Source organism: Phragmites australis, chromosome 3 (assembly GCF_958298935.1).
Source record: "Phragmites australis chromosome 3, lpPhrAust1.1, whole genome shotgun sequence".
Taxonomy (NCBI): Eukaryota; Viridiplantae; Streptophyta; class Magnoliopsida; order Poales; family Poaceae; genus Phragmites; species Phragmites australis.
Window position 1 is genome coordinate 25992162 of NC_084923.1, and position 26318 is coordinate 26018479.

General features: G+C 40.7%; 1 protein-coding gene across 1 annotated transcript; it reads left to right on the forward strand.

Moving 5' to 3' along the window:
- The first annotated feature begins 9411 nt into the window (after positions 1 to 9411).
- LOC133910622 (uncharacterized) lies at positions 9412 to 23623 on the forward strand. The gene is made up of 7 exons (XM_062352956.1): positions 9412 to 9612; positions 9838 to 10302; positions 10363 to 10925; positions 11055 to 11448; positions 11536 to 12017; positions 22898 to 22979; positions 23537 to 23623. Exons 1-7 carry the CDS (start codon positions 9412 to 9414, stop codon positions 23621 to 23623), a joined length of 2274 nt encoding a protein of 757 aa, XP_062208940.1.
- The last annotated feature ends 2695 nt before the right edge of the window (positions 23624 to 26318 follow it).

Genomic DNA, 26318 nt, shown 5'->3' on the forward strand with positions numbered 1-26318 from the left:
AACATTCAAGCTCGGTTGCCACACCTACAGAATAGACGTTGATGCTAGTGTATCACTCCAATGTAGTGATTCCTCCAAGAATTCATAATGCCCTCCTCCTCTTCTGTCACGTGCGCAACTCTGCTATGCTCACAGAGAAGTGAAACAATCTAATGGGGGCAACTCCTCTTCGATGGTGACGTGACCATTAATTGGGGGAACAGGTTGAGGAGGCATGTTCCATGTGCGGGGCCTGTTTGCTGGTTGTGGGACACGGTGGAAGAGTTGTTTCTTCCGTACCTCTATTATTTAAAAAAGCACATAGCGCTTCTTTCATATTCTACCCTCCTGTGTGATCCCACGTTCTGCTACTGCTCCATGCACCACGGTCTACCGTCCTCCCGTCCCACACTAGCGTCTCCCGTGTGGACCCGCGTCCATTGTCTCCTATATGCTCGTGTCTCCGACGTGATCTCCCGTCCATATTTCCCACACCCCGCACCTGACGTGTGACATGTCCTATGCCTGATGTGCGTCTCCTGTGGCTCCGGTGACTCCGGCACGCATCCGAGTGATGTGCAAAACACGGGTGCAGAACTAGTTATTACCAAAATGGGAAAGCACGGGATGCTAGTCTACCGCCTAGCCAAAATTGGGATGTGCGGCCCTGGATGCAACATCCTGCTCACATGAGTGTAGTCGGGTCCAATAAGAAAACCGGTTTGCGGGCTCTCTTGGTCATGAGCCTCTATGGGCTATCCATTTTTGGGTGCAAACGGACTTGTTCCATATAGGGTCCATTCCTTCTAGTTTTACCGGATAATTTTACTAGAGAACCTATTTCTGGCTAGCGTGGTGAACATTGAATACATGGCAAACTGAGTTGATCTGTACAGTTCAATATTTTTGGTACTGCCAGTTTGCTTCAGTGGCATTTAGAGCAACTACCTTGGTGTTGGTGGGCTGGGATGGTCGACTGACTGTATAAGAATCTGATTATCTCTACTCCTTTAAACCGGCACTTTCGTCGTGTGTCGTCGGGCCCAAAAAAAAACCTAAAAGCCCGTCGGGCCCAACGCTCATGCCAAAACCTCGAGACCCCCGAGCCGCAGCAACCGTCACGCTCGAGCTACCGATCTCCTCGCGCCGCAGCCGCCCGCCGACCGCCCACGCACGCCGCCCGCGTCCCCTTCTGGTTGCAGCTTCCATGCATGACGCTTGCGTCGTCTGCGAGCCATGGCCTCCATGCTCTCCCACGCCATGGCCGCCGCCAGAGCCGCCGCGAACTCACTTGCCATGGCTGCCGCGAACTCACTTGCCATGGCCGACGCAATGTCAATCCCTACCCTCCATCTCCCCCTCGCAACGCCGGAGTTTCACTGGTGGTGCTCGACAGCAGGGCGGAACAAGGCGAGGGGGTGGTTCTATGGTCAAATAACCGCCATGCACATAGCACGTCTCCAGCTCCTGCAGCAACTACTCGTCTTCGTGGCAACCGCCGAACAATATGCATTACAAAAAGGTTTTCCTGCTCCTTCCATTTTGCTACTAAAACCTGTTTCCACTCTTACACCTGTTTGCCGTGGAGAGTAGGCCGCCGGGAAGTAGTAAAGAGTCGCCGAGGAGGAGATTTCTTCCACAAATCTCTAAGATTTGTACGATTTCTTGCTCCTTAATTTCCCCTTTTTTGTATGATTAGCACGCTTTCAGTCTCCAGCATCAAATCTGCTTATCCTTTTGGAAATCCTCATATTTTGCTGAAAACCCTAGCGTCATATTTTGCTGTTTACCAACATGAACCAGTCTTCAGATGAATTGATAGTGAGGAAATGCTTGTCATTTGGCTTTGGACCTGTTAGCTTAATGAAATACTACTGCACATACTTGCATCATGAGTTGAAAATCATTGGTTCAAAACTCTTATGTTTGCTCACGTGAGTTTGATTATTTTTGCATATTATGTTTGTATTAGCTTGATTACATATCAGTGGTCTAATGAGATAAAAATTTTCACTCAGAAATGCAATGAACATGTATTTACAGAAAAATCAAACTAAAGAAACCTTTGGAAATGAATTGAAACGTGTAAATATAAAATAGTGTGGCAAGATTATCATTTATTAGTTTTGCATATTATGTTTGTACTTAGCTTAATCAAATGCCAAATTCTTGAAAAAGAGTTGGACAGTTGTCCTTGTTGCAGTTCTTGATTACACATCAGTGGTCTAACAAGATAAAAATTTTCACTCAGAAATGCAATGAACATGTATTTACAGGAAAATCAAACTAAAGAAACCTTTGAAAATGAATTGAAACGTGTAAATATAAAATACTGTGGCAAGATTATCATTTAGGATCACTTACAAAGCAGATCCTTTCTTTTATACTTAAGCCATCATCCATAGCTGCAACTTTCAAAGTTAGTCTGAATGCTACAAGAGGAATGTTCAGCCCCAGCTAATTGAACAAAACTTACCAACTCAGCTGATTGCTTTGAGGTACATGAAGCTGGCAAATTCATAGTCTGGTACATTGTGCTCAATAAATAAACATTGTTATGTCAATCGTAGCTACATTCATAGTCAGATAATTTATTCCACTACTGTCTGCTGCTAAGCACACAACAACCCATTTCGTTTTTGTTCCCAATTATTTTGTTACAAAAATGAAGCAAGTTGATGTCATAATTTGATGTTATTTTATCATGGTTCGGTTTTTACTAAACTGAGGCTGTAGAAATTCACTTGCCTCACATAATTGGTTATGCTGTGTTTTTCTGGGATGTAAAAACAACCAACAAATCATTTGAACTGTGTGTACAAGTTCACTAGCCTTACAAAATTGTTTACACTAATGCAATTCATTTCAGTTTGTCGAGGAGGAGGGGAGAAGGATAGCGACCGAGCTTGGTTGCCCGTTGCTTCCTGCCTTCCTGCCGTGCAGCTCTCGCTCCTTCTGCCAAATGGTAGGCAATGCCCTTTCTTCTCTTCTTCTACCCTGCTGTTATGAATCCCAAGAGTCACTGAATCTGCACTCCATCTGGTATCCTTGCTCGGATGTTTGCAACTATGCGTGTGAAGACGACTGCTTTTAGCCGTTTACAACAATCCCGAGTGTCAGTTTGTTTCAGTCACAGGTAAATTATTCTCCCAAGCAAGTTGTCTAGATCACCACTATTATTCACGATTCAGACTGTAGGATGATGATCACCTAATGATGATCATGTATCTGATGATGCTTTGGATGCGTGTATGCTTACTGATATGGCAATGTTGTCATAATATGCTTTTGCTTGCTTGTACTATCGCTGTTGGTTTTAGGAGATCAAATAGTATCATGTGCTCTCTGAACAGTACTCAGTGCTGAATCAAACCGAAAAAAAGCATCACCATATTCAGATTTGTTAGGTTCTGGGCTTTGAGATTGACAATTCTGCGTTGGTCCTGTTTCGATTAACTTTCTAATTGTGTGTGTATGCTTGACTGATTGTGCGTGTGTACAACACTGCTGTTAAAGGACCGTGCTTCTTTTTTAAACATAGTAGCTGCTAAATTTCTTCCTGTTAGATTTCTTCTTTGTAAGTTCCAGGATAGCTGCCATTACATTTTAAAGCAATTCTTGTATGTCAGAGCTCATCTGAGATGTACAACGAAGTTCAGTTGGTTACTTGGTTGTAGTGTGCTACCAAGTTTGAACTTAGATAATTTTGGACGATTGTATATTGAGTCTTTTTCCCCTAAATACCTCTGGAATGTGATACCCTAGATGCTAATCCACATTTATCTTCTGTAAGCACACAATAGCCCTTATCATAACTTTTCCATCTGTTTTCTGTTAGAAAATATATGAAGCAAAGTGAGGTAATAATTATGATGTTAGTTTCATAATGATATGGTAACAGTGAACCGAGTTTGTACAAAATTCACTTTCCTTACAACAATCTTTAATTTGTGATATTAATATAATCGGACTTGCTTAATTTTGTGTGCTAACAGACTTGCTGAAAAAAGTTGTTGACAACTTTAGCCATTCTCTGCAGCAACGCTTCGGCTCCTCTTTCATTTTATTGGTCAAGGGCTGCTGACAATTTTAGCTGTCTCAAGGTATGCATCCACCTGATTCTAATTCAACCTTGTCACAAGCACTGCCTTGATGCTTTCTCAGCTGAGACATTGATCTTGTGTGATTTACCTGAAATGGAAGTGATTCTGAAAGATATGTTATCTATGAACGATATACTATTTTAGAACACATTGTTCTTCCTTTCTTTTGCTTGCTTGTACTATCGCTGTTGGTTTTAGGAGATTAAATAGTATCATGTTCTCTCTGAACAGTACTCAGTGCTGAATCAAACCGAAAAAAAGCATCACCGTATTCAGATTTGTTATGTTCTGGGCTTTGAGATTGACAATTCTGCATTGGTCCTTTTTCGATTAACTTTCTAATTGTGTGTGTATGCTTGACTAATTGTGCGTGTGTACAACACTGCTGTTAAAGGACCGTGCTTCTTTTTTACACATAGTAGCTGCTAAATTTCTTCCTGTTAGATTTCTTCTTTGTAAGTTCCAGGATAGCTGCCATTACATTTTAAAGCAATTCTTGTATGTTAGAGCTCATCTGAGATGTACAACGAAGTTCAGTTGGTTACTTGGTTGTAGTGTGCTACCAAGTTTGAACTTAGATAATTTTGGACGATTGTATATTAAGTCTTTTTCCCCTAAATACTTCTGGAATGTGATACCCTAGATGCTAATCCACATTTATCTTCTGTAAGCACACAACAGCCCTTATCATAACTTTTCCATCTGTTTTCTGTTAGAAAATATATGAAGCTATATGGCAATGTTGTCATAATATGCTTTTGCTTGCTTGTACTATCGCTGTTGGTTTTAGGAGATCAAATAGTATCATGTGCTCTCTGAACAGTACTCAGTGCTGAATCAAACCGAAAAAAAGCATCACCATATTCAGATTTGTTATGTTCTGGGCTTTGAGATTGACAATTCTGCGTTGGTCCTGTTTCGATTAACTTTCTAATTTTGTGTGTATGCTTGACTGATTGTGCGTGTGTACAACACTGCTGTTAAAGGACCGTGCTTCTTTTTTAAACACAGTAGCTGCTAAATTTCTTCCTGTTAGATTTCTTCTTTTTAAGTTCCATGATAGCTGCCATTACATTTTAAAGAAATTCTTGTTTGCAAATTTAATCTATGACAATCTTCTCTACAATGTGTGAGCATATGTACAATGTGTGTCAGTTGTTTTTTTAGAGAGACGTTGAGACTTTGCTTCCAACTAAATATATTTTAACACTTTTTCACTTTCCAAAGTCATCAACTTGTACAGCTAGCTCAATAGCGCCGGTTAATGTTACCCGAAAGAGAACTTACGCAAACTTTTCCCATCGCCCAGTGGTTTCTAGGTGAGTTCAAATTCACCGGTCAAATTTAAACTAAATGATTTGTTAAGAAATAAAGATAAAATATATTTTTATGATACAGATTCAAATTATTCTATGACATTGATATTTTGGACTTGGAGACATCATGGAGTGTCGTTGTTATGATAGATGTCAAGTTCCCTGTCCAGCCTCGTTATCGTGATAGCCAACACTTTATCCTCATGGATACCTGTGTAAGTCACTTGTATTAATTGATTCATATAGAGAATAACAATAGTGTAATAAGAAATTTTCATCACTTCATAACATTGGTTGTTATTAAATTTTAAAGGGGTCCAAAATGGAAGCAATTGCATCAAACAACAACGTTGAAAGATTCAATGCTTTACTCGCTGAAGGATGTGTTTATACCTTACATGAAGTAAGATTCGATCCTAACTGGGAGGAGGCGTTGCAATTTTGAAATATTGGACATCGATATGAGTGTGTCTTGAACAATCGCACTAGGGTTGAGCCGTATACCATGCTATTCAGTTTCCGCTCTACCCAAAGCACCTTATGCCATTCCCTGAAGTGTATCGCCGTCCTAATAAGACTTTTGTAGGTAAGTTTCAAGCTTTCCATTTTAGACATATAAAAAAAAGCAAAGAAAAATTGAATTTACACAAAAAAAAACCTGACCAAGAATAATGGTGCAGATATAGCTGAAGTAGTTGTGCATTGGGCGGCAATTGAGCACATTGGTTGTAGCCTCTATAGAGAGGTCACACTCATGGACACAAGGTACCTTTGAGTTATGTTAATAATTCCGTTAGTACAAAAAGGTGCATCAAGATAAAAAATGCTATAACACAATATGCAGAAAAATAACTATAAGTTTTCTATGTTTAAAGGTGCAACTTTATTGTTGTTGGGGTTTGGTCCCACCATTTGACCCGACATGCGCGTAGCTAATCATTGGCTAATGCTAACAATGATATAGTCTTGTTAACTATGCTTCAAAATAACAGGAGACACGGTAATTGGTTTCTTATTAACCAAGGCATACTTAACCATTATACTTGTTAAGTTACTTCATTAACAACAAATTTTCAAATCAGGGTGCTTGGAGACTTCAGAGCATACAACTTTTAAATTCAACCCAAGTCATTGCGCTACACGTGTACTGCAGAGTGAGTATTTCTAACACCATCAAGAAAAGTCAATACATGCACAAATATTCTCACTAAGAAATTAAGAAATATATACAGTTTCGTCAAATATTAATTGAAACAATCCTATTCGGACATGCAGGCGTGCGAGGATCGGTGATTACAGGATCTATGGATCTCCGTTTTGTTAACAGATTTCTTGAGAATAGATTGACGTACCTAGCAACCGTGGTTTGAGTGTGATGGCTACAAGTACTAATAGTTCTTAGAAGACTACTATAGCTAGACATTATTCACACATGTTAATGTGTCTATCGGTTATCAAGTTTTTAGTTTCATTGTGATGTTTGTGTTGTTTAAGTAATTATACCAATGGATACTGACAGCTACCTTTCTCATTATGGTGTTTTTATGTCTATAATATATCCTACTACCTTTCTCATTATGGTGTTTTTATGTCTATAATATATCCTATACGTTTGTAATGATGTCTTGTAATTATGGTGTTTTTATATGTCTGTAATATATCTTATTTCTAGACTACTTTTCAATGGATGTGTATTTGGGACTGAAATTAAAAAGTGCTTTGAGATGGTCCAAAGTATGTTGAGATGGTCCAAAGTATGTGGAAATTCTCAATGCATAACTTACTCTTTAATATGCCATACCTAAATAAGCAATTAAGCAGAACTATGTGAACAAAAATAGAAGTATGTAATTTAATATTTTCTGTTTATAACCTAATGAATCTAGCACTGTAAGATACGTTTCTGAAATATTTTCTGAACTATTAAATTGTCAAATAATATATTCATATTTTAGGGTATATATCACATTACCAACAAATTGCCAAAAGGAAAAGAAGGTATGCATTTTAACACGACTAATTGTAATGTTAGCTATATAGCCCATGCTACAACGTTAAACTAATATAATAAAAACATATGTGCTACTCTCATTTTAATTTTTTTTTATATATAGTTATAGATGGACACCGCACAAGAAAGAGGTCTCGCAATAACTATATGCCACATAGCTCTTCTGGAATTTCTATTCAAGAACCATCATATGCTTCATGTGATAGTTCATCAAACGATGAAGGTGGGACACATCGACTATCATCCTCGTTTTTAATTCCAACCCAAAGTAACCTCACATCAGAGGGGCTATTACGAGGAGAAGGCTCTAATGTTACAAGCTTAGTATGAATTGTAGTAATGCTACTAGCTTAAATATGCCTTTGAATATGCGGTAAACATAACCTTGATTTCATGACAAATCCAGCCATTGCTACACTGGAGCAGCAACGACAGACACAGTCAGAACAAACAAACACTCATTGGAGGACAGTGGACCGTGCAGAAGCAAGACGACAACGTGATAGAGCACGCCGTGCAAGCATGACGCCCAAGCAAGTTGCAAGCAGACGGGCTTGTGCTAGGCAATGTTATGCAAATATGACGCCTAAGCAGAGGCATGCAAGGCGAGATAAACAGAACCAATGAAACATGGCAAGACGAAGCACTCCCCGTGCAAATTGTGTCATGGGTACAAATATTACCGATGCAACAAATGGCTTTGTGGTTGGCTCGACAATATTGATACAACAGAAGCTATCTATCATAACCTACCAGATAGCACTCATATGTTGAAACCTCGGCCAAACTGTCACCATTGTGGTGCGAGGAGGTTCGAATATGAGTCATTGGGATTTTGTTGCAAGGATGGGAAAGTAAAACTGGAGATGCCAGAACCACCTGAAGAGCTTCGACTGCTGTACACAAGTGGGGATCCTGAATCACAACATTTTCGGGACAGCATTAGATTTTTCAATGGTCATTTCTCGTTCACCACACTCTATTGTGATTATGACAAGGAACTCGCAAATGCAAGAGATGGAGTGTACACATTTAAAGCTCATGGACAAATGTACCACAATATACACTCATTCGGACAACGAGATGATGACCCGAGCCATTTGTAACTATACTTCTATGATGACGATCCTTCCTTATCACATCGTTTTCGACGCGCCCAAGATGAAACATATAGAGCAAGAGATAGGAGTGTCGTTAGAAGTTTGGTGGGCATCCTAAGAGACAACCCTTACTCTGAAACATTCAGGAGCCTAGGACAAGTTGAAGACATAGACGAATATCGTATTGTGCTAAACATTGAATACAAACTAGACCAGAGAGTATATAACATGCCATTAACATCAGAGGTCGCTGCTGTGTGGGTCGAGGGGAGCGAGTTGCACAAACATTTTGATCACAGCATAACTCTCTTTGCTAATAATGACACATATTATTCAATCAAACCTCATCATGGGTGCTATGACCCTTTGTCATATCCTCTCCTTTTCCCAAGCAGGGAGCTTAGTTGGCATCCAAAGATACCAAAACAAGGTGTTGATATTAGACAGATACGAAGGTCTCAGTCCATAAATCCCGACAACCCAGGTTAGTTAAGTGATATATAGTTGCATTACATCCATTTTCTCATGGTACTTATCAATCTTCTACTAATTAACTGATCATGTATACTCTTTTCTTGATAGACACTAATAGCACGTTGTGCGTCAGGATGCGCGAATATTATTGCTACAAGTTCTAGATGCGCCATGGAATGTTCAACACCATCTTGCATGGGAAGCACCTATAACAGCAATTTGCAGTTGATACCTATATAAAGCTTGAAACATCGCGTCTGAACTATATTCTGCACAACCAATCAAGAATACGTGCAGATCTTTACCAGGGCTTAGTGGATAGTGTATCTGCAGGGGAGAATCGAGCAAGTGCAATGGGCAAAAGATGGGTCCTTCCAGCGTCATTTATTGGTGGCCCGACGGATATGAGACGATGATACATGGATGCTATGGCCTTGGTGCAGAAGTACGGTAAACCAGACATCTTCCTCACCATGACTTGCAACCCTAACTGGGAAGAAATACTTAGGGAGCTTGAACCTGGCCAGACACCACAAGACCGTCCTGATCTTGTTGTGCGAGTATTTAGAGCCAAATTAGATGATCTCAAGTTTCAGCTCTTCCATAATCACATCCTTGGTGTTGTTGCGGTGCATGTCCATGTCATCGAGTTCTAGAAAAGGGGTCTACCGCATGTACACTTCCTCTTTATCATGAAGTCAGGCTATAAGCTTACATGTCCAGAACAGTACAACACTATCATTTCCACAGAGCTTCCAACCAAGGAAAGGTATCCTGAGCTTCATGAAATGGTTGTCAAACACATGATGCATGGTCCCTGTGGTTTGTTAAATCCTGGTAATGTATGTATGAAGAATCAAAATCGCACATGCAAGAGCTATTATCCACGCCAGATTACTAATACAACTCTCCAAGGCAAGGACTCTTACCCCATCTACAGAAGACGGGATGATGGGCAAAAGGTACATGTAAGAGGGCACGTCTTGGACAACAGATGGGTTGTACCATATAATCCTAAGCTACTAAGGAGGTATGACTGCCACATCAACGCCGAGGTTTGTTCAAGCATTAAGGCTGTCAAGTACCTTTACAAATACATCTACAAGGGTCATGACAAGGCATCTGTTTCTATCAATTATGCCAATGGCAATCATGAGATTAATGAGATCGATGATTACAGGGAAGCTAGATGGGTAGCCCCACAGGAGGCATTGTGGAGAATCTTTGCCTTCGATCTTAGTGGGATCTTCCCCCCAGTGCTCCAGCTGCAACTTCATCTCCCTGGCATGCATCTCGTGTCCTACAAGGATAACGCGAATGTACGTCAGGTTTTGGACCAATAAGGTGCCTCTGAGATCACGTTAACTGGGTATTTTAAGGCGAATTGTGAGTTCCCGTGGGCACGAAGCATACTATATAGGGAATTCCCAGAATATGCAGTTTGGAACCCTACATTAAAGAAATGGAAGAAGAGAAAACAACGCACACAGGTTGGAAGGATAATCTCAGCGCATCCTGTAGAGGGAGAAAGATACTATCTAAGGGTACTACTAAACCACGTGGCAGGTGCTACTTCATATGAAAATCTAAGGACATTTGATGGTGTTGTCTACCGTACCTTCCGAGAAGCTGCTGAGAAAAGAGGTCTTATTGAGTCAGACAATAACATTGATGATTGCCTAACAGAGGTTGAAATATTCCATATGCCATCATCTCTCCGAAGGCTGTTTGCCACAATATTGGTTTTCTGTGAACCCAACGATGTCCGTGGGATATGGAACAAGCACCTAGAGGCAATGTCCGATGACTTCCGACGAGACCAAATGAACTCACATGTAGTTGAACAAATGGTTCTGTTGGATATTAGAAATATGCTACAATCAATGGGTAAGGACATATCATCATTCCCTCTTCCTGAGATCGAAGAGGAGCATGACACCATGTATGGAGAGGTAAGGGAAATATTTGAAGAGAGATCTATAGAGGTAGACCATGAATTTGCCTCGGCCGTGTCATCTCTCAATCGTGAATAACGGTATGCTTATGACAAAATATTATCCTATGTTGACAGCGGTAATGGAACTACATTCTTTGTTGATGGTCTTGGAGGGACCGGAAAGACATTCCTATACAAAGCTTTGCTAGCAAAGGTCCGTAGTGAGGGAAAAATAGCTGTTGCTACTGCAACATCTGGTGTTGCTGCCTCAATCCTGTCTGGAGGTAGGACTGCACACTCAAGATTTAAGATATCACTGGGCATACAAGAAGGAGGAGTGTGTAACTTTACAAAGCAGAGTGAGACCGCGAAACTTCTTCGAATGGCTCCACTTATATTATGGGATGAGGTCTCTATGACAAAAAGGCAAGCAATTGAGGCACTTGATAAGAGCCTAAGAGACATCATGGAAAAGCCTGATCTACCATTTGGAGGAAAGACGATTGTTTTTGGAGGCGACTTCAGGCAGGTCCTTCCAGTTGTGCGAAAGGGTACAAGAGCACAAATAATAAATGCAACATTATGAAAATCTTACCTATGGAAAAACATGCAAAAGCTGAGGCTTGTTCGTAATACGAGGGCTCAATCAGATCCATGGTTTTCTAAATACCTACTACGTATCGGGAATGGCACTGAAGAAACTGTGAAAGATGACTATGTAAAGATACCTGACGAGATATGTGTGCCTTACACTGGTGCAGAATCTGACATTGATAATCTTATTGATAGAGTGTTTCCTATGTTAGCAACACACATATCCAATTCAGACTACATCACATTTCGCGCTATTTTGTCAACAAGGAATGAAAACGTCGATGACATAAACATGAGGCTTATCGAACGATTTCCTAGTGATGAGATGGTCTATCATAGCTATGATCTTGCAATTGATGATCCAAACAACTACTACCCTCCTGAATTCTTGAATTCTCTAACCCCAAATGGATTACCACCGCACATCCTCAAGCTAAAGGTCAATTGCCCTGTGATTTTGCTCAGAAATCTAGATCCAGCTAATGGTTTGTGTAATGGGACAAGGTTGATAGTCCGAGCATTTCAAAGGAACACTGTCGATGCAAAAATTGTGCTAGGTCAACATGCTAGAAAAAGAGTATTCCTACCAAGGATACCTTTGTGCCCATCTGATGATGAAATGTTCCCCTTTAAGTTTAAGAGGAATCAATTTCCTATCAGAGTGAGCTTCGCAATGACGATCAATAAAGCACAAGGACAAATGATCTCTCATGTTGGAATCTATCTACCTAATCCAGTATTCTCCCATGGTCAGCTCTATGTCACCCTATCGCGAGCAACTGCTAGGAGAAATATCAAAATACTTGCTGCATCGGAAAATGATGCTAGCGTAGATTCAGCCTGCACACTAACCAAAAATATTGTCTACAAAGAAGTCCTCACCTCGTAAATACATATCATGTTCGACACAAAACAATTTATTTGTTTCTATGCCTATGTAATCTATGAATGATATACTATTTTAATCACATTATTCTTCTTTTCTTTCATGCTATCGAAATAATAAAACACACGTTCGAAAGTATTTATACCGTAGCAACGCACGGGTACCTTACTAGTACCGCTATATGCATGAAAATCTAAGGTTATCAGCTCCCAAAATTCGTTGACCAACATGTGAAAAGAGAGTAGCATTCTGGACAAAGCAGTCTTGTGTGGAGATCGCAGGCTCCTCTGTGTGTTGAGCAACAAATTGATGGAAAATATGATTTTATGGGAAATGCTCCTTTGTTTTCTAAAAATAAGTTTCATTTTGGGTGGACAGTATTGTGAAGGCTGTAGTTATCAGTGACGATCTTCACAATCCGCACATTTGCATAATCAAAGCTCTGTTGTAAGTCTCTTTTGCTTTCGTAAATGACTAGTTAAGTGCTCATAAGTTGTAACGGAAGTCACAAAATTTCATAAGATAATATAGTTAGTTAGGTGAAGCTAATACAAAATATCATTTCATTAAACAATGTTGTAGCTAACAGGAAAGGTTGAATTGCCCAGATTTGTTTGCATGGTGCATGCTGCACGACTCGTGTTTATGGTGCAAATATAGATGCCATTCACGTTATCTAAAACCAGAGTCAATGTTATCAGGTATGAGCTAGAGTTGCACAGATAGGAGCTAGTGAGCAAAGAACTCTATCCTCCTACTGCTCCTCAGCGACGTCTTATGTAAAAAGGAAATTCAAATCAATGGTCATGAAAACAAATATCATAAACATCACTTATTTGTAGAACCAGAATTTTCAAATTGTGTGCAGTATATCAAACAGACATATTTAGAACATATGTACTCTATTCAGTATAAATATACATAAACTCAAATCAGAAGCACATATAAAGATGAGATGATATCATACTCTAGAACTTGGAGTGCCATACAAGAAAAGTGACGCATGGCATCATTAATCAGAAAAGCATTAGGGTTTATGACATTGGAGTGATGGCATCAATAATCTGAAAATCAGCCATACAAAAAGAAAAGGGCGCCTAGGATCATCTGGTCACAGCTTTGTCCTATGAGATTAATTACTATACTGTTTTTCAAAAAATATGTATTAAGCAAAACGTGCGTTAATCACTATAGAGTTGTACTGATGAAACTACTCTGACTTCTGTATGAATCAGACTGAAGACAGTAAACAAAACTGAAAATATTGGGAAAAGAAACGCATCAACTGACTACAGATGAATTCATTAGCCGAATGTCAATCACCGGGCGGCGTTTTCTTGAAAATGATGCGGATCACCCAATTTACGAGGCAAACTTATAGTAAATATTACAGGAAGCTGCAGCATTATTAGTTCGGTACTGAACAGAGAAAACGATGCAGACTCAGTCAACCTTCCACTGCATTCATATGAGGTAGTACATTGAGATTAAATGCAGGATCAACTAACTTCTATTTTTTTTTTAAGAGGAGACTCACACTCATACAGCTGTATAAGAACTGCACGAGTATTTCCGAGGAATATCGAGGCTCGAACCTAGATCGCTCCTCCAAAAACTACTTCTAAGAATCAGTTGGTTCGACGACCGTCACCTTCAACTACCTTCAAATAAGGACATGTCCAGAAAGAAAAAAAACATAAAAAATGGTGTTTTGTTGGACGAAATTAGACGACCTTCTCCAATTAGCAAGAGAAAACGGCCAAGACACATTGGCAAACTGAAACTGTAAACACATAAAATATGATTACCAGGTGGTGAGGACGATGATGTCAATGAGCTCCTGGTTGCAAGGCACATAGATGAACTCGAGTGTGGCCCAGCTGAATGGATCGATGATGCACTCAGATGGGATAAATTAGAATATTTAAAATTAATCGATTCAAAAAACTTTACAAGATAAATCTAAATCAATTTCTATCTAAATATGCTATATGTTTATCTAGTGTGTCTATTCTACCTTTCAAAGGTTTGTAAGTTATAGCTAAACCTAAAAGACTACTCTATAAATATAAACATGTAATGATAGATTGCAAGAAGTAAATACGAAAATATAAAGATGATAGTGAGAGCAAGCTCAATACAAGAGATTTTATCTAATGGTATCGATGGCATAAACGTCACCCCTACTCCACATTAGAGCAGCCACATAGGAGACACATATAAGTGACGGGTCATTACACAACCCGACACTTATGTCGCATCAGGTCGGGATCAGGTATTTACGCGTCACAGATAACAAATATTAGGTGATTGGTCGTAATATTACCCGTCATCTATAACATAAGTGACGGGTAATAAGTGACGGATCTTCCTGCACCAGTCATAAGTGACGGGTCATATGACTCGTCACTTATGACTTGGTAAAGGTGACGGGTCTCTCTGGGCCAGTTATAAGTGACAGGTTGTAACATGACCCGTCATTTATAGTAAATAATAAGTGACGAGTACTATTACCCGTCACCTATTACTTAGCTCTATTTAAAGAGTTAGCCAACCACTGTATGCGCGAACAGTTACTCAACAGTTCCGACCGCATAGTGCTCACGATTTTCACGACTCTAGTATAGATTTTATAATATCTTGTTGATTTGAAGTTTGAATTGGTGCTAGGCCTTTCAAGGTTTGCATCTCCCCTTTTCTCCTCCTTTCATTCTCCTTTAATCCCTATTTGGTAGATTTGTTGTGCTTTGAGTTGTAATCGGTCATTTTGCATCTTCATCCAAAATCTTAGTATAAGTGAGTTGTATTTATATTAGATTTGATACTAGGTTTGCCAGATCTACCGCAAGATGTCACAGATCTAGTGTATTTTGGAATTTTTAATCGAATGTTTAACCACGAAATTAAGGTAATTGTTAATGAAGAATGAATGTTTTTATATTAATTGTAGATGACAGACAGAAGTTTGATGTACCTTGAGACCCGGACTTGTCCGGAGTACCTGAGCTAAAGCATTTCATGAGTGCTACCTTGGTGGATATGAAAGATAGTGGTAAAACGGCAATATATTGTCCATGTCGCAGCTGCAAGAATGATAAGAAGTTTCTAAAACCAGACAATATCCATGCACACTTGGCCATGCATGGATTTAAAGAGAATTTATATATGTTGGAACAATCATGGTGAGGAAGGCCTTAACGAGAGAGAGTTGGATTAGGCCCTCCACGCCGACAGTGTAGATCAAGGACTTACACCCGGTAAAATAGATCATAATCTCAGGGATGAGAACATATTAGGTTTCAATGATAATGATCTTGAGGATTTTGTGGGAGAATATGGACCAGATGGTGCAGGATGTCGAGCGGCACGACGAGTATAACAATGGTGAGTTTACTAAATTCCAGGACTTCGTGCGGGATTCCAATATGTCCCTTTATCCCAACTGTAAGGAGAAGTACACATGGATATTTGAGAACCTAAAGCTTCTACAGCTGAAGGCAACCCATGGTTGGACTGACAAGAGTTTCGAAGCATTGCTGGATTTGCTAAGGGACATGCTACCGGAGGGGAACTTGGTGCCTGAGGGTGTCTATGACATGAAGAAGATAATTTATCATTTAGGACTGGACATAGAAAAATTCATGCATGTAAGCAAGATTGTATCTTGTTTCGTGGAGAGTATGCAAAGCTAGATCAATGCCTCATTTGTGGAACTCATTGATATAAAAGTAGAAATGACGGTGGTGACGAGGATGGAGGCAAGAAAAGTAAAGGTGGTCCTAGGAAGGTGGTGTGGTGTTTTCCTGTAATTCCTCGTCCAAAGTGTCTGTTTGCCAACAGAATTGAGGCACAATTGGAGCGTTGGTATAAGGTGGGTCGTAAGAACGACATTACGGCACCCGGCGGATTCTGCTCAGTGGCGAATCGTTGATTCCACATTTGGTTGGTTCGCTGAAGAATTGAGAAATATTAAGTTTGCTATGAGCACGGATGGCATAAATCCATTCGATAATATTAGTACCTCACATAGTACCTGGCCTGTTGTATCTACAACCTTCCACCCTAGCTTAAGGAACTCTGGTCAAAAGCAAGAGTATTTTACCTTGCACGCTATGTTGTTTGTCACCATCAATGATCTGCTAGCATTTCGTAACTTGTCAGGTTAAAGCAAAAGAAAAGGTGAAGCTTGCCCACATGCAGTTTGAGATTGAACAACTCAAAGAAAATAGTATACATGCGGCATCGACGTTTCCTTCCCAGGAAGCACCCATACCGAAACATGGACAAGCAGTTCGATGGAACAAAGGAGAAAGCATTACCTCCGAGGCATTTCAGCGGGGAATATGTCCACAATCAGGTTAAAAATATCAATGTTGTCCTTAGCAAGCGAAAGCAATCCTCTAAGTATGATGAACAGTTAGGAATGTGGAACAAGAATCAATACTATTCGAGCTAGAGTATTGGAAAAAATTAGATGTTCATCACTCTTTCGACAACGTGCATGTAAAGAAGAATATCTGTGAGAGTCTGATCGGTACATTGCTCCAAATGAAGGGAAAAGGAAAGGATCATGAGGACGCATGAGCAGACCTTGAAGAATGGGCTTAAGGTTGGAGCTCCATGCACATGATACGGACGAAGGAAAACACCTACCCCTAGCAGAACAAAGAATTATGTGAGTTCTTGCACAGTGTAAAAGTTCCCTCTGGTTACTCGTCCAACATCGCAAGACTTGTTTCGGTGAAAGAGCTGGAAATGAATTTCACCTTGATGAAGTCCCATGATTGCCATGTGATGATGACATCACTGCTTGCGGTAGCTATTAGGAACATCCTCCCAATTAAAGTTCGCGAGGCTATCCTGAGCCTGTGCTTTTTCTTGAATACAATTGAACAAAAGGTGCTCGATCTAGACTCGCTAGAGGAGCTACAAAAAAAGACACTTTGATACTATGTATTCTTGAGGTGTATTTCCTACCATCCTTTTTTCATATCATGGTACATCTCACTGCTCACCTTGTGAAGGATATACACTACCTTGGCTCCGTGTTCCTTCATCACATGTTTCCATATGAGAGATATATGGGCGTTCTCAAGCCGTACATAAGGAATCGAGCCTTTCCTGAGGGATGCATCGTGGAGGGTTACACGATGGAGGAGGTATTGGAGTGGTCTATTAATTACATTGATCCAAACAACCCAATGATGTGCCTAAGTCTCTCCATGAGGGGAGGCTCGCAGGTGTAGGGGTCCTGGGGAAGATGGCAATAACTCCTTGTTAGAAGGCATACGACCAAGCTCATTTCCTCGTGCTGCAACAGTTGAGCGAAGTGCACCCATATGTCAATGCACACAAGCAGATGCTATTTGAAGAGAATCCAGGGCAGACCAAAGTTTGGATTGCGAGGCAACATATGCAAAGGTTCACAACTTGGTTCTGAGACCGAATTAGACAATCGAGTACTCCTACAACTGCTCTGATAAAAAAATGGCATCGAGCCCTACATACGTAATTATGACATATCAAGGGTACGATATAAACGGATACATATTTTACATGGTTGTCCAAGATGAGAAGAGTATGTACCAAAATAGTGGTGTCCGTATAGATGCTTATGACAACGACATGCAAAGGGGCACATACTAGGGTCAAATAGAGGAGATCTGAAAGTTGAACTACATGGGATTCAAGGTAGCCCTATTTCAGTGCCATTGGGTACATAGGGCAAATGGCGTCACTAATGACAAGTATGGGTTCACTAGCGTTGATCTCAAACATCTCGGATACAAGTCTGAACCCTTCGTACTCGCTTAAGATTTTCGCCAAGTCTTTTATGTGACTGACACAACAAAGAAGAAACGTCATGTGGTTCTTGTTGGGAAAAGACGCATTGTCGGAGTTGCAAACATCGTTGATGAGGAGAAGTTCAATCAATTCGATGAATATCCCCCCTTTTGCTACTGCAATCGTGCCATGCCTTTCACCGACCGAGAAAACTCCATACCTACGCTCTGACCATAACGAAGGGATCCATGTCAACAACGCACGAAAATGGCGAATTTGAATTTGAGTGTCAAATTTGTAATATTAATGTCAAATTTGAATTTAAGGTTTCAAGTTATTTGAATTTGTACTATCAATGTCAAATTTGTAATATTAAGATCATATTTAAATTTGTATACATTAAATTTGCAATATTAATGTAAAATTTTAATTATTAATGTCAAATTTGTAATATTAATGAATTTTAATCTGGAATTTTTATCGAAGTTATAGGTGATGGATGATACTATTCACCCATCACTTATTAATCCTCATAGGTGACGGGTGATATTGTTCACCCATCACCTATGACTTTCTTTACTGGTCTGGTGAAGAGTCATAGTCGCCTATGAGGTATAATAAGTGACCGGTCAATAGAATAGGTGATGGGTGATAGTGTTGACCCGTCACCTATGACCGTGTAACTATATACAGGCTGTGTCCCGTTTCATTTTTTCTAAGTTCTGAGCCCCCGTGGCCTAAATCGCAGAGCCTCTAAGCATGTCGTTGTCGCCGCCTCTAAGCCCTTCGTCGTTGACCCAAGCCCCTCACCATTGCCGCCGTCCGAGCACCCAGCGCGCTGCCGCCTTCAAAGCGCCACCCACCTTGCCACCGCCGTCCCTGAGGACCAGGAGCCTGATGCCGCCGTTGCCTTCCTCAGCGTGCCGCTGCCCTTAGAGCCCTGTCTCCTCCGAGCACCCGATGCAATCGCCTTCCTCCGTGACGACCCCGACCTCCGCGACGCCGCTCCTTCTCTCTCTAGGTCAGCTCCCAGATCCGCGACATCGCTCCTCCTCTCTCTCGCTTCTATCCCTTGTGTGCTAAACAACTACGATTAGATTGGATGTGGAATTTGGAGGTCCAACTGCACCATGGATTCACTTTTATTACTCTTATTTGAAGTGCCACACCACTCACTCTAAACCTCAGAAAACCCACTGCACTAAATGGTATTACTGTATCTTTGAAGCTGCAAAACTAGCTGGCATCAAAACCATGGATGCGTTATTATACAATAGATTCCCAAGTGCAGTTCTTTTAATATCTAATTGTTGTCTTCCTTTTATAAATTATAACAAAAATAACTTTTTTGTGGTTTCATTTTGATACAAGTATCTTAGCATTGGTGGGCTTTCTTTGATGCCTGAATAGTAGCATTCCTCTAATAATCCAGAATCTCATATTAACTTCTTTAGATACTTTTATTATTCTCTCGTATTCTTTTTGGTGAAAAATTGGATTTCCTTTTCTTGGAAATTAATTGCTTGTTTTTCCTCTTATGATACAACAATTCTTCTTTCAGCAAGTTGTTTTGCAAGAATGTGATATATAGCATCTAAGCCTCATGTTTTTTGATATCCAGTGCAATATCTTTGTGTGGTCTTAAATATCTTGAGGGAACTAAGTATCATGTCTTTCTTTTGGCTGCACTTCCTCCAGCATAAAATTCTAGAAGCTGCATATTTGTTTGTATCATGCAGGATGAATGTATCTGTCTAAAGTAAATGCTAGTGCATAGTAGTTAGGAAATCCAATGGTTTGTTAGTCCAAAAGTTAAGTTTTCCATTTTTATAGTATAGCATAGTGCATTTATTTGTAAGTCCTAATGCTAGTGCAAGTAGTTAGGAAATCCAATGGTTTGTGAGTATCATTATCTTCTTGTATATATTACATTTGGATAAAGTGATATAGTACACCATGACAGGAGAAAGGATGATTACATGAATCCAAAATATTATTCAATTATATTACACTTGATCGAAAGAAAATCCTTAACCTTGATTCATTTTCCTTCCTCTAAGAAAGCATGGGGAAGAAGAGGACTGTCACTTCTGAGAAACCAAAAGCCAAAAGGATGCTAGCACTAGAGGCCGCTGGGACACAAGAAGGGGTGGATAGGAGCCCAAACCCGCACACGTCGCTCTCCTCCGATAGCAGCGAAAGCCAGTATCGCAGTCCCAGCCTTGACCTGTCACCGATGTGGGAGAGTCGACGTCGGGCAAGTGACAAAGAGTACAATTCCGCTGAAGAGGTATTGATATGAGTAGACGTATTTTGTACTTGTTGAATGGAGGAATATTTTGTGTTTATGTCAACTCCCTTTGTTTTCTCTCTAGATGGCGGAAGCGCAGTCTCCAAGCTAGACAACCGATAGTGGTGCACGAGCTCGAAAGGCAAGGTCACAAACACAATGGCCGACGGACAAGGTTATCGTCACAGGAATTGATGTTGACGGGCTGCCTATAGATGAAAAGGTCCTGAATAGATTCCGAAGGGTCGCAGGGCTTATCACTCAGGAAAGGGTGCCGATAACGACCAAGTTTGATGACCTCAGTGACGAAGCGAAGAGGGAGTTGTTCGATAATGTCGTCAAGGAGGATCTGGAGTACCCTGGCAACATGAGCAAGCGTAAAATGATCGCCACGATCAATGCAGCAATGAAAGCGATCGTGAAACTTTACCGAAGCTTTAAGATCAAGCTTGTGAATTGGTACTTCGCTAAAGGGGTGGCGCCCTTCGAGAGCTACAAGCACTTGAAAGAGGAAGATTGGGATGCTTTTTTGCAAATGAAGAAATCAGAGTAGTTCAAAAGGAGAGGGAGGAGAAGAAGCAGCTTCAGGCTAGGAACAAGCACAACCATAGGACTGGTGCAACCGGATACCCTGGGAAAAGGCGAAAATGGCAGGCAGAGGACAAAAAGTTAGCTGAAGAAGGCTGTGAAAATCCTTGGTTGCAATTCCCAGGATGATCACGGTCATATTTGTGTGCAAGGGGTGAGCTGTCCGAAAGCGGGGAAATCACATTCAGAAACAGTGAAACTAGGCAGTCGTAGAAAAAGTTAAAGAAAAGGCAGCCAAAGCCAGCCAAGATTTTTCATCGGGGTCAGGGAACATGATGTTCTCTCAGCGGCGCTGGGAAATCTGAAGCACCAAGGTCGAGTGCAGGGTGTATCAAGTTCCCAGGGCTAGAAATATGGCTTTCCCGAAGACCTCGAGATGTACAAGAAGACGAAGAGGTCTGCAGTGGACGTGGATGCATTGACAAATGACATCACCCGAAAAGTTTACGCAAACATCATGGAGCAGCTTGCATAAGAGGAAATACAAATTTGCATGCCAACGGAAGTTAGCCGCGTAGCTGCAGGGAAGAGTAGTTGCGCCTCCAAGGAGGTCGAGCAACAAGTAGCTGTTGTCGTGACTGAGCCGGATACAATTGACCTGCTAGAAGGGCCCAAGCCGCCTTGTAATCAGGCCTGGCGGGTATCGCATTGAGGTTACAAGGGGCCAGGTGCTTCTAGGAGGCTCTATCTTACATACGGTCCCGATACATGTTGGCTATGCCGTGGTTACAGTGGATATGGTACATAACAATGCCATCAATCACGTGTTAGAGCTCACACCCAATGATGAAGTCACAACTCTGGGTGAAGCGCTTCGTCAAAGGATCCAGTGGAAGAGGGGTGACATCGTGGTCTCCAGCGCATCCTAGTCTGGACGATCTCCAAGTACACCGCCGCTGCGCCCCAAACTTCTAGAGAAGGCATCGTCCAGAGAAGCTGGCTCCACTGCCTTCTACTCCGCATCCGGCGGCCTTGCTTCCAAATCCAATTCCGCCTCCCCCAGAGAGTCCAAAGAAGAAAAAAAAGGAGGCCAAGAAGAAAGTCTCTAAGGAGCACCTACCGAAGAAGTTGACGACTATTGTACAGGTAAAGAAGCCCACGAACATTGGAGCTGCATGGACTAGTGCCAACACGAAATTCGAATATGGGAAGCCCATGATGACGGTAGATGGCCTAACAAGGGCAGGAAAAGCATGTGTCGACCTACATAATTACTACATGCAGGCTTCTAGAGACAGCAATGTCACATCCATAGTCATACAATACAAACAATGACACCTCTTAAGTAATGCAGATAGCTACTTCATTGTGGGTTTCAATGACTTATACGACCTCTTCAACTTAATGCTTGGACGTTTCATTATTACGAATCTTCACATTGTAAGTCCCTTGAAACTGAATATTCATTAATTAATACCACTAAGTCTTGAATCTAACTATGTCCTTATATGCAGACACATGATGAAAGAAACAAAAAAGAACAAGGAGCTCATCGCATTTCTTGACCCTCAGGCCATTTCAATATCGGTTATCCAACTTCACCCTAACTGCACTATGGATCATGTGACTAGGGCAATGCAACAACAATCCAAAATGCAGTACCTGATGGGCGCCCACAACATCGGTGGCCATTGGATCTTATTGGTCATTTGCCTCAAGTGGAAATTGGTGTGGTACCTCGACTCGTCAAAACCAGTAGGACAAAAAGGCAAACCTGGAGAGCCTGATTACAGCTCTGTAAAAAGACTCATCGACATGTAAGTTTTGCCTAACTTAGTTTACATATTTAACTTTTCTAACATTCAAATGCTCCTTAATCGATCCATCTTTATGCAGGGCTTTTGACAAGTACATTCGAGCTCAACCTGTCTACAATGAGAAAGACGACTGTAGACTGACACACAAGACCGGCTTCATGGTAAGTGCTACTAAACAAATTACTAAATACTCTATGTTGTTGTTTTTTTTCCCTTTGATCTAGCATTAAATTTTCTTTCTAGCAGTGCCACCAATAACCACCGGGCAACCAATATGGATTCTATGTTGCATGAAACATGGTCCTCACAATCCGAGCAAAGGATATCAAATCCCCCAATGTAAGTTCAATACAAGATTATTCGTAACTAATTTCAGTAGTTAGTTTAATTCCATGATAACATGACATTACTTATGCGTCAAATTATGTAGGAATTTAACGCTCTTTTCTTCAACGATGGTGCACTCCCGGACATTCGACGACGGATCACTGTGTTCTTGGTGTCTGAAGTCATCAACCCACACAGTGAGTTCCACTATAGAACCCCTAGGTTATTAGGTCTTTTGTAATATGAGTTGATCGTAACTCTGTAACATTTGTGATTCTATAATTAATAGATTAGATTGGAACTTGGTAACCTTTGCGATTCTATGATGAAGCGAGTTCTTATATAACTGTGTTTGTCGATATGGATTTGGATACGTTGTTTTTGTTTGCAGGGAGAAGACGGCTGCCAAATCCTGGGTACGCTCCAAGATATCTCCTGGAAGCAGTACATTCCTACTGGGCAACGTACACATCAGTGACGGGTAACCTAGGTTATATGTTACTTATGTATTCCTCCCAGCACATAGGTGACAAACATAAGTGACTGATGAAAAGGTTACTTGTCACTTATGTCCACCACCAAAGCACATGGGAGACGCTCAAAGGTGACGGGTCTAGGTTATGACCCGTTGTAGGAAATCGAGGACGTCCTAAGAGGGGGATGAATTATGACACTTAAAAACTATTGGATCTAAAACATTCACAAGATAAACCTATCTCAATTTATATCTAAATGTGCTCTAGGTTTATCTAGTGTGTCTACTCTACCTTTTAAGACAATAGCAAGTAAGTAAATGTGGAAACATAAATGAGATAGAGAGAAAAACTCGGCACGAGGGATTTTTATCCCGTGGTATCGATGACACACAAGCCACCCCTAGTCCACGTTGGAGCTCTACAAAGGATATCCTCCCGGTCACCAAGTCTCTTCCGGTCACGGCTCTTGAGATACTAAGTCACCAAGACAAGGCCTCACTTCCGGTCACTCGTACGTCGTCTTCACTTTGGAGCTTTAGTCTCAAAGACAAGGGTCTTCGTGTCCCCGCACAATCCTCTTGTCACCGCTCCACACCAACTCAGAGAGTCAATAAGTTACCGACGAGTCACCAAGACTTCAAGGTGCCGGCGTACCTCTTGGTACATGTTTGGATTACTCCTTGATCTGCACTCTAGGTTGCAGCACCTAGCAACTCTTCTCTCTAGGCCTATAAGCACTAATCACTCACTAGTGGTGTGCTTAGTTGCCTTGGATGAACACTTTATTCTCTTGGATGGCTTGGATGTCTTCTTAGGTGTACAAGGGTTTCTCTGGACTCCAGGAACTCGAAATGAATGAGTGGAGGGGTATTTATAGCCTCAACCTCGCGGACTAGCCATTATCCCAACGGCTCACATATTTTGTAAACACTGGATGATCCGACGTTAACAGAGGTATAAGTACCGGACCATCTGGTATGTACATTCTCAGAAACTAGCTGTTGGAACCCCACTTAGAGTTTTTCCAAACATCGGATTATCCAGTGTAATCTTCAATCCATCACCGGACTATCCGATGAGTACACTTGAGCCTAATCGCGCCAAACTTCTTCTCTGCACAAAATTTTCCAGTGTGCACTGTCTTCATCACCGGACCTTCCGGTGTGTAGAACTTCTTCTTTTCTGGGTTTTTGACACACTCTATTAAATGCTTCGGTGAAGCCTACGATGTGCATCATTTCATCACCAGATTATCCGGTGAATAGATCTTTGATCTTCTGGGCTTGGATTCTTCTCTGCAAGAATTAGTATGGTGTATATCTCTTCTGATAGTCAGACCTTTTGGTGAGTGCAATCCACTATGTCTCTTTCTGATAGAATTGCTCCGGTGTGTATATTCTTTATCACCAGATCATCCAGTGAGGCAAACTGCCTCTGGACATAATGCTCCGATGAGTGCAATTCTTCCAACGCCGAACCTTCCGGTGAGAATAATTTCTCTGGGACTTTTTCCAATTCAATTAAACTTTATCCCGGCTGCAGTAGCTTCTTGATGTATTGCATCCATGAGACCTACTAACATATATTCTTGACAAACATGTTAGTACCATTGACTATGTTATCATTAATCACCAAAATCGCAATCATGGCCTAATAGGGCTATTTTCGCTACAATCTCTCCCTTTTTGGTGATTGATGACTACACAACTAAAACAAGAGGCAAATGATACCAATTTAGACCAATTAAGCGAATACATGTTTTCAAAAGTTCATAAGGCCATACCTATTTTCTTGGATGCATGGTAAGAACAAATTATGATACTAATTGTAAGGCAATCATGTTCTTACCAATTTATATCTCATGTTTTTGCTACAATCTCCCCTCTTTTTATATCTCCCTCAATTGACCCATGCAAGAGCTTCTTCATCTCATTTGTCAACTCAAGATGCATCCCCCTTTGTCAACAATCTACTCGAGATAATTCTTGCATCTTGCTTTCTCTTGCTTCTTACTTTGGTCTCAAAATTCTCTCCCTTTGTCAACAATCTCAAAAAGGCTACAAACACATGTTGAACTCATGGGAAAAACATTAGAGCATTTTGGGAGAGAGCTTCGTAAGCTATGATCCATGAGGTATTGATACCAATTGAAAAGATATACCAATGAAAGAATAGGAGGTATTGATACCAATTACAAAAGACAAACAAGGATCACAAATCATGAAACTCACATGATATAATCTAAACTCCCCCTATATATGTGCATTCATATGATGAGAGTAAAACATATGCACAACTAGACAATATGACAAGATAGGAAGTTTAAGATATATTATGCATGGAGGTAGCTTAAATGTAGAAAATGAATTGACAATGATACCAATTGAATCTTTTAAACATTGTATACATCTGGGAACTTGTTGATCACTTCATGAGACTACGAAAAATACTTCAAATGCATGTTAGTCTCAAAATCACCACCCATAAGACATACTCCCCATAAAAGTATGCATACAAGTGTTGAATACTTGTAAGAGATATGCATTTGTTATTGTTAACAATGAGGAATTTATCATATGGATTGGTTCATGGCACATAAGGAATACTAATTGAAGAGCTAGTGATTACCAAATGAAGGACTAGTTCCATGAAAGAAACCTACAACAAATAAACCATGTAGGTTGCTCATGGATAAGA

What these genes read in the sequence shown, in the direction of transcription:
- LOC133910622 (XM_062352956.1), top strand. Translation starts at nt 9,412, where the DNA reads ATGGCCTTGGTGCAGAAGTACGGTAAACCAGACATCTTCCTCACCATG. An exon ending in ACATCCTTGGTGTTGTTGCG is followed by an intron (nt 9,613 to 9,837) that starts GTGCATGTCCAT and finishes GTATGTATGAAG; the next exon opens with AATCAAAATCGCACATGCAA. An exon ending in CCTACAAGGATAACGCGAAT is followed by an intron (nt 10,303 to 10,362) that starts GTACGTCAGGTT and finishes GGGTATTTTAAG; the next exon opens with GCGAATTGTGAGTTCCCGTG.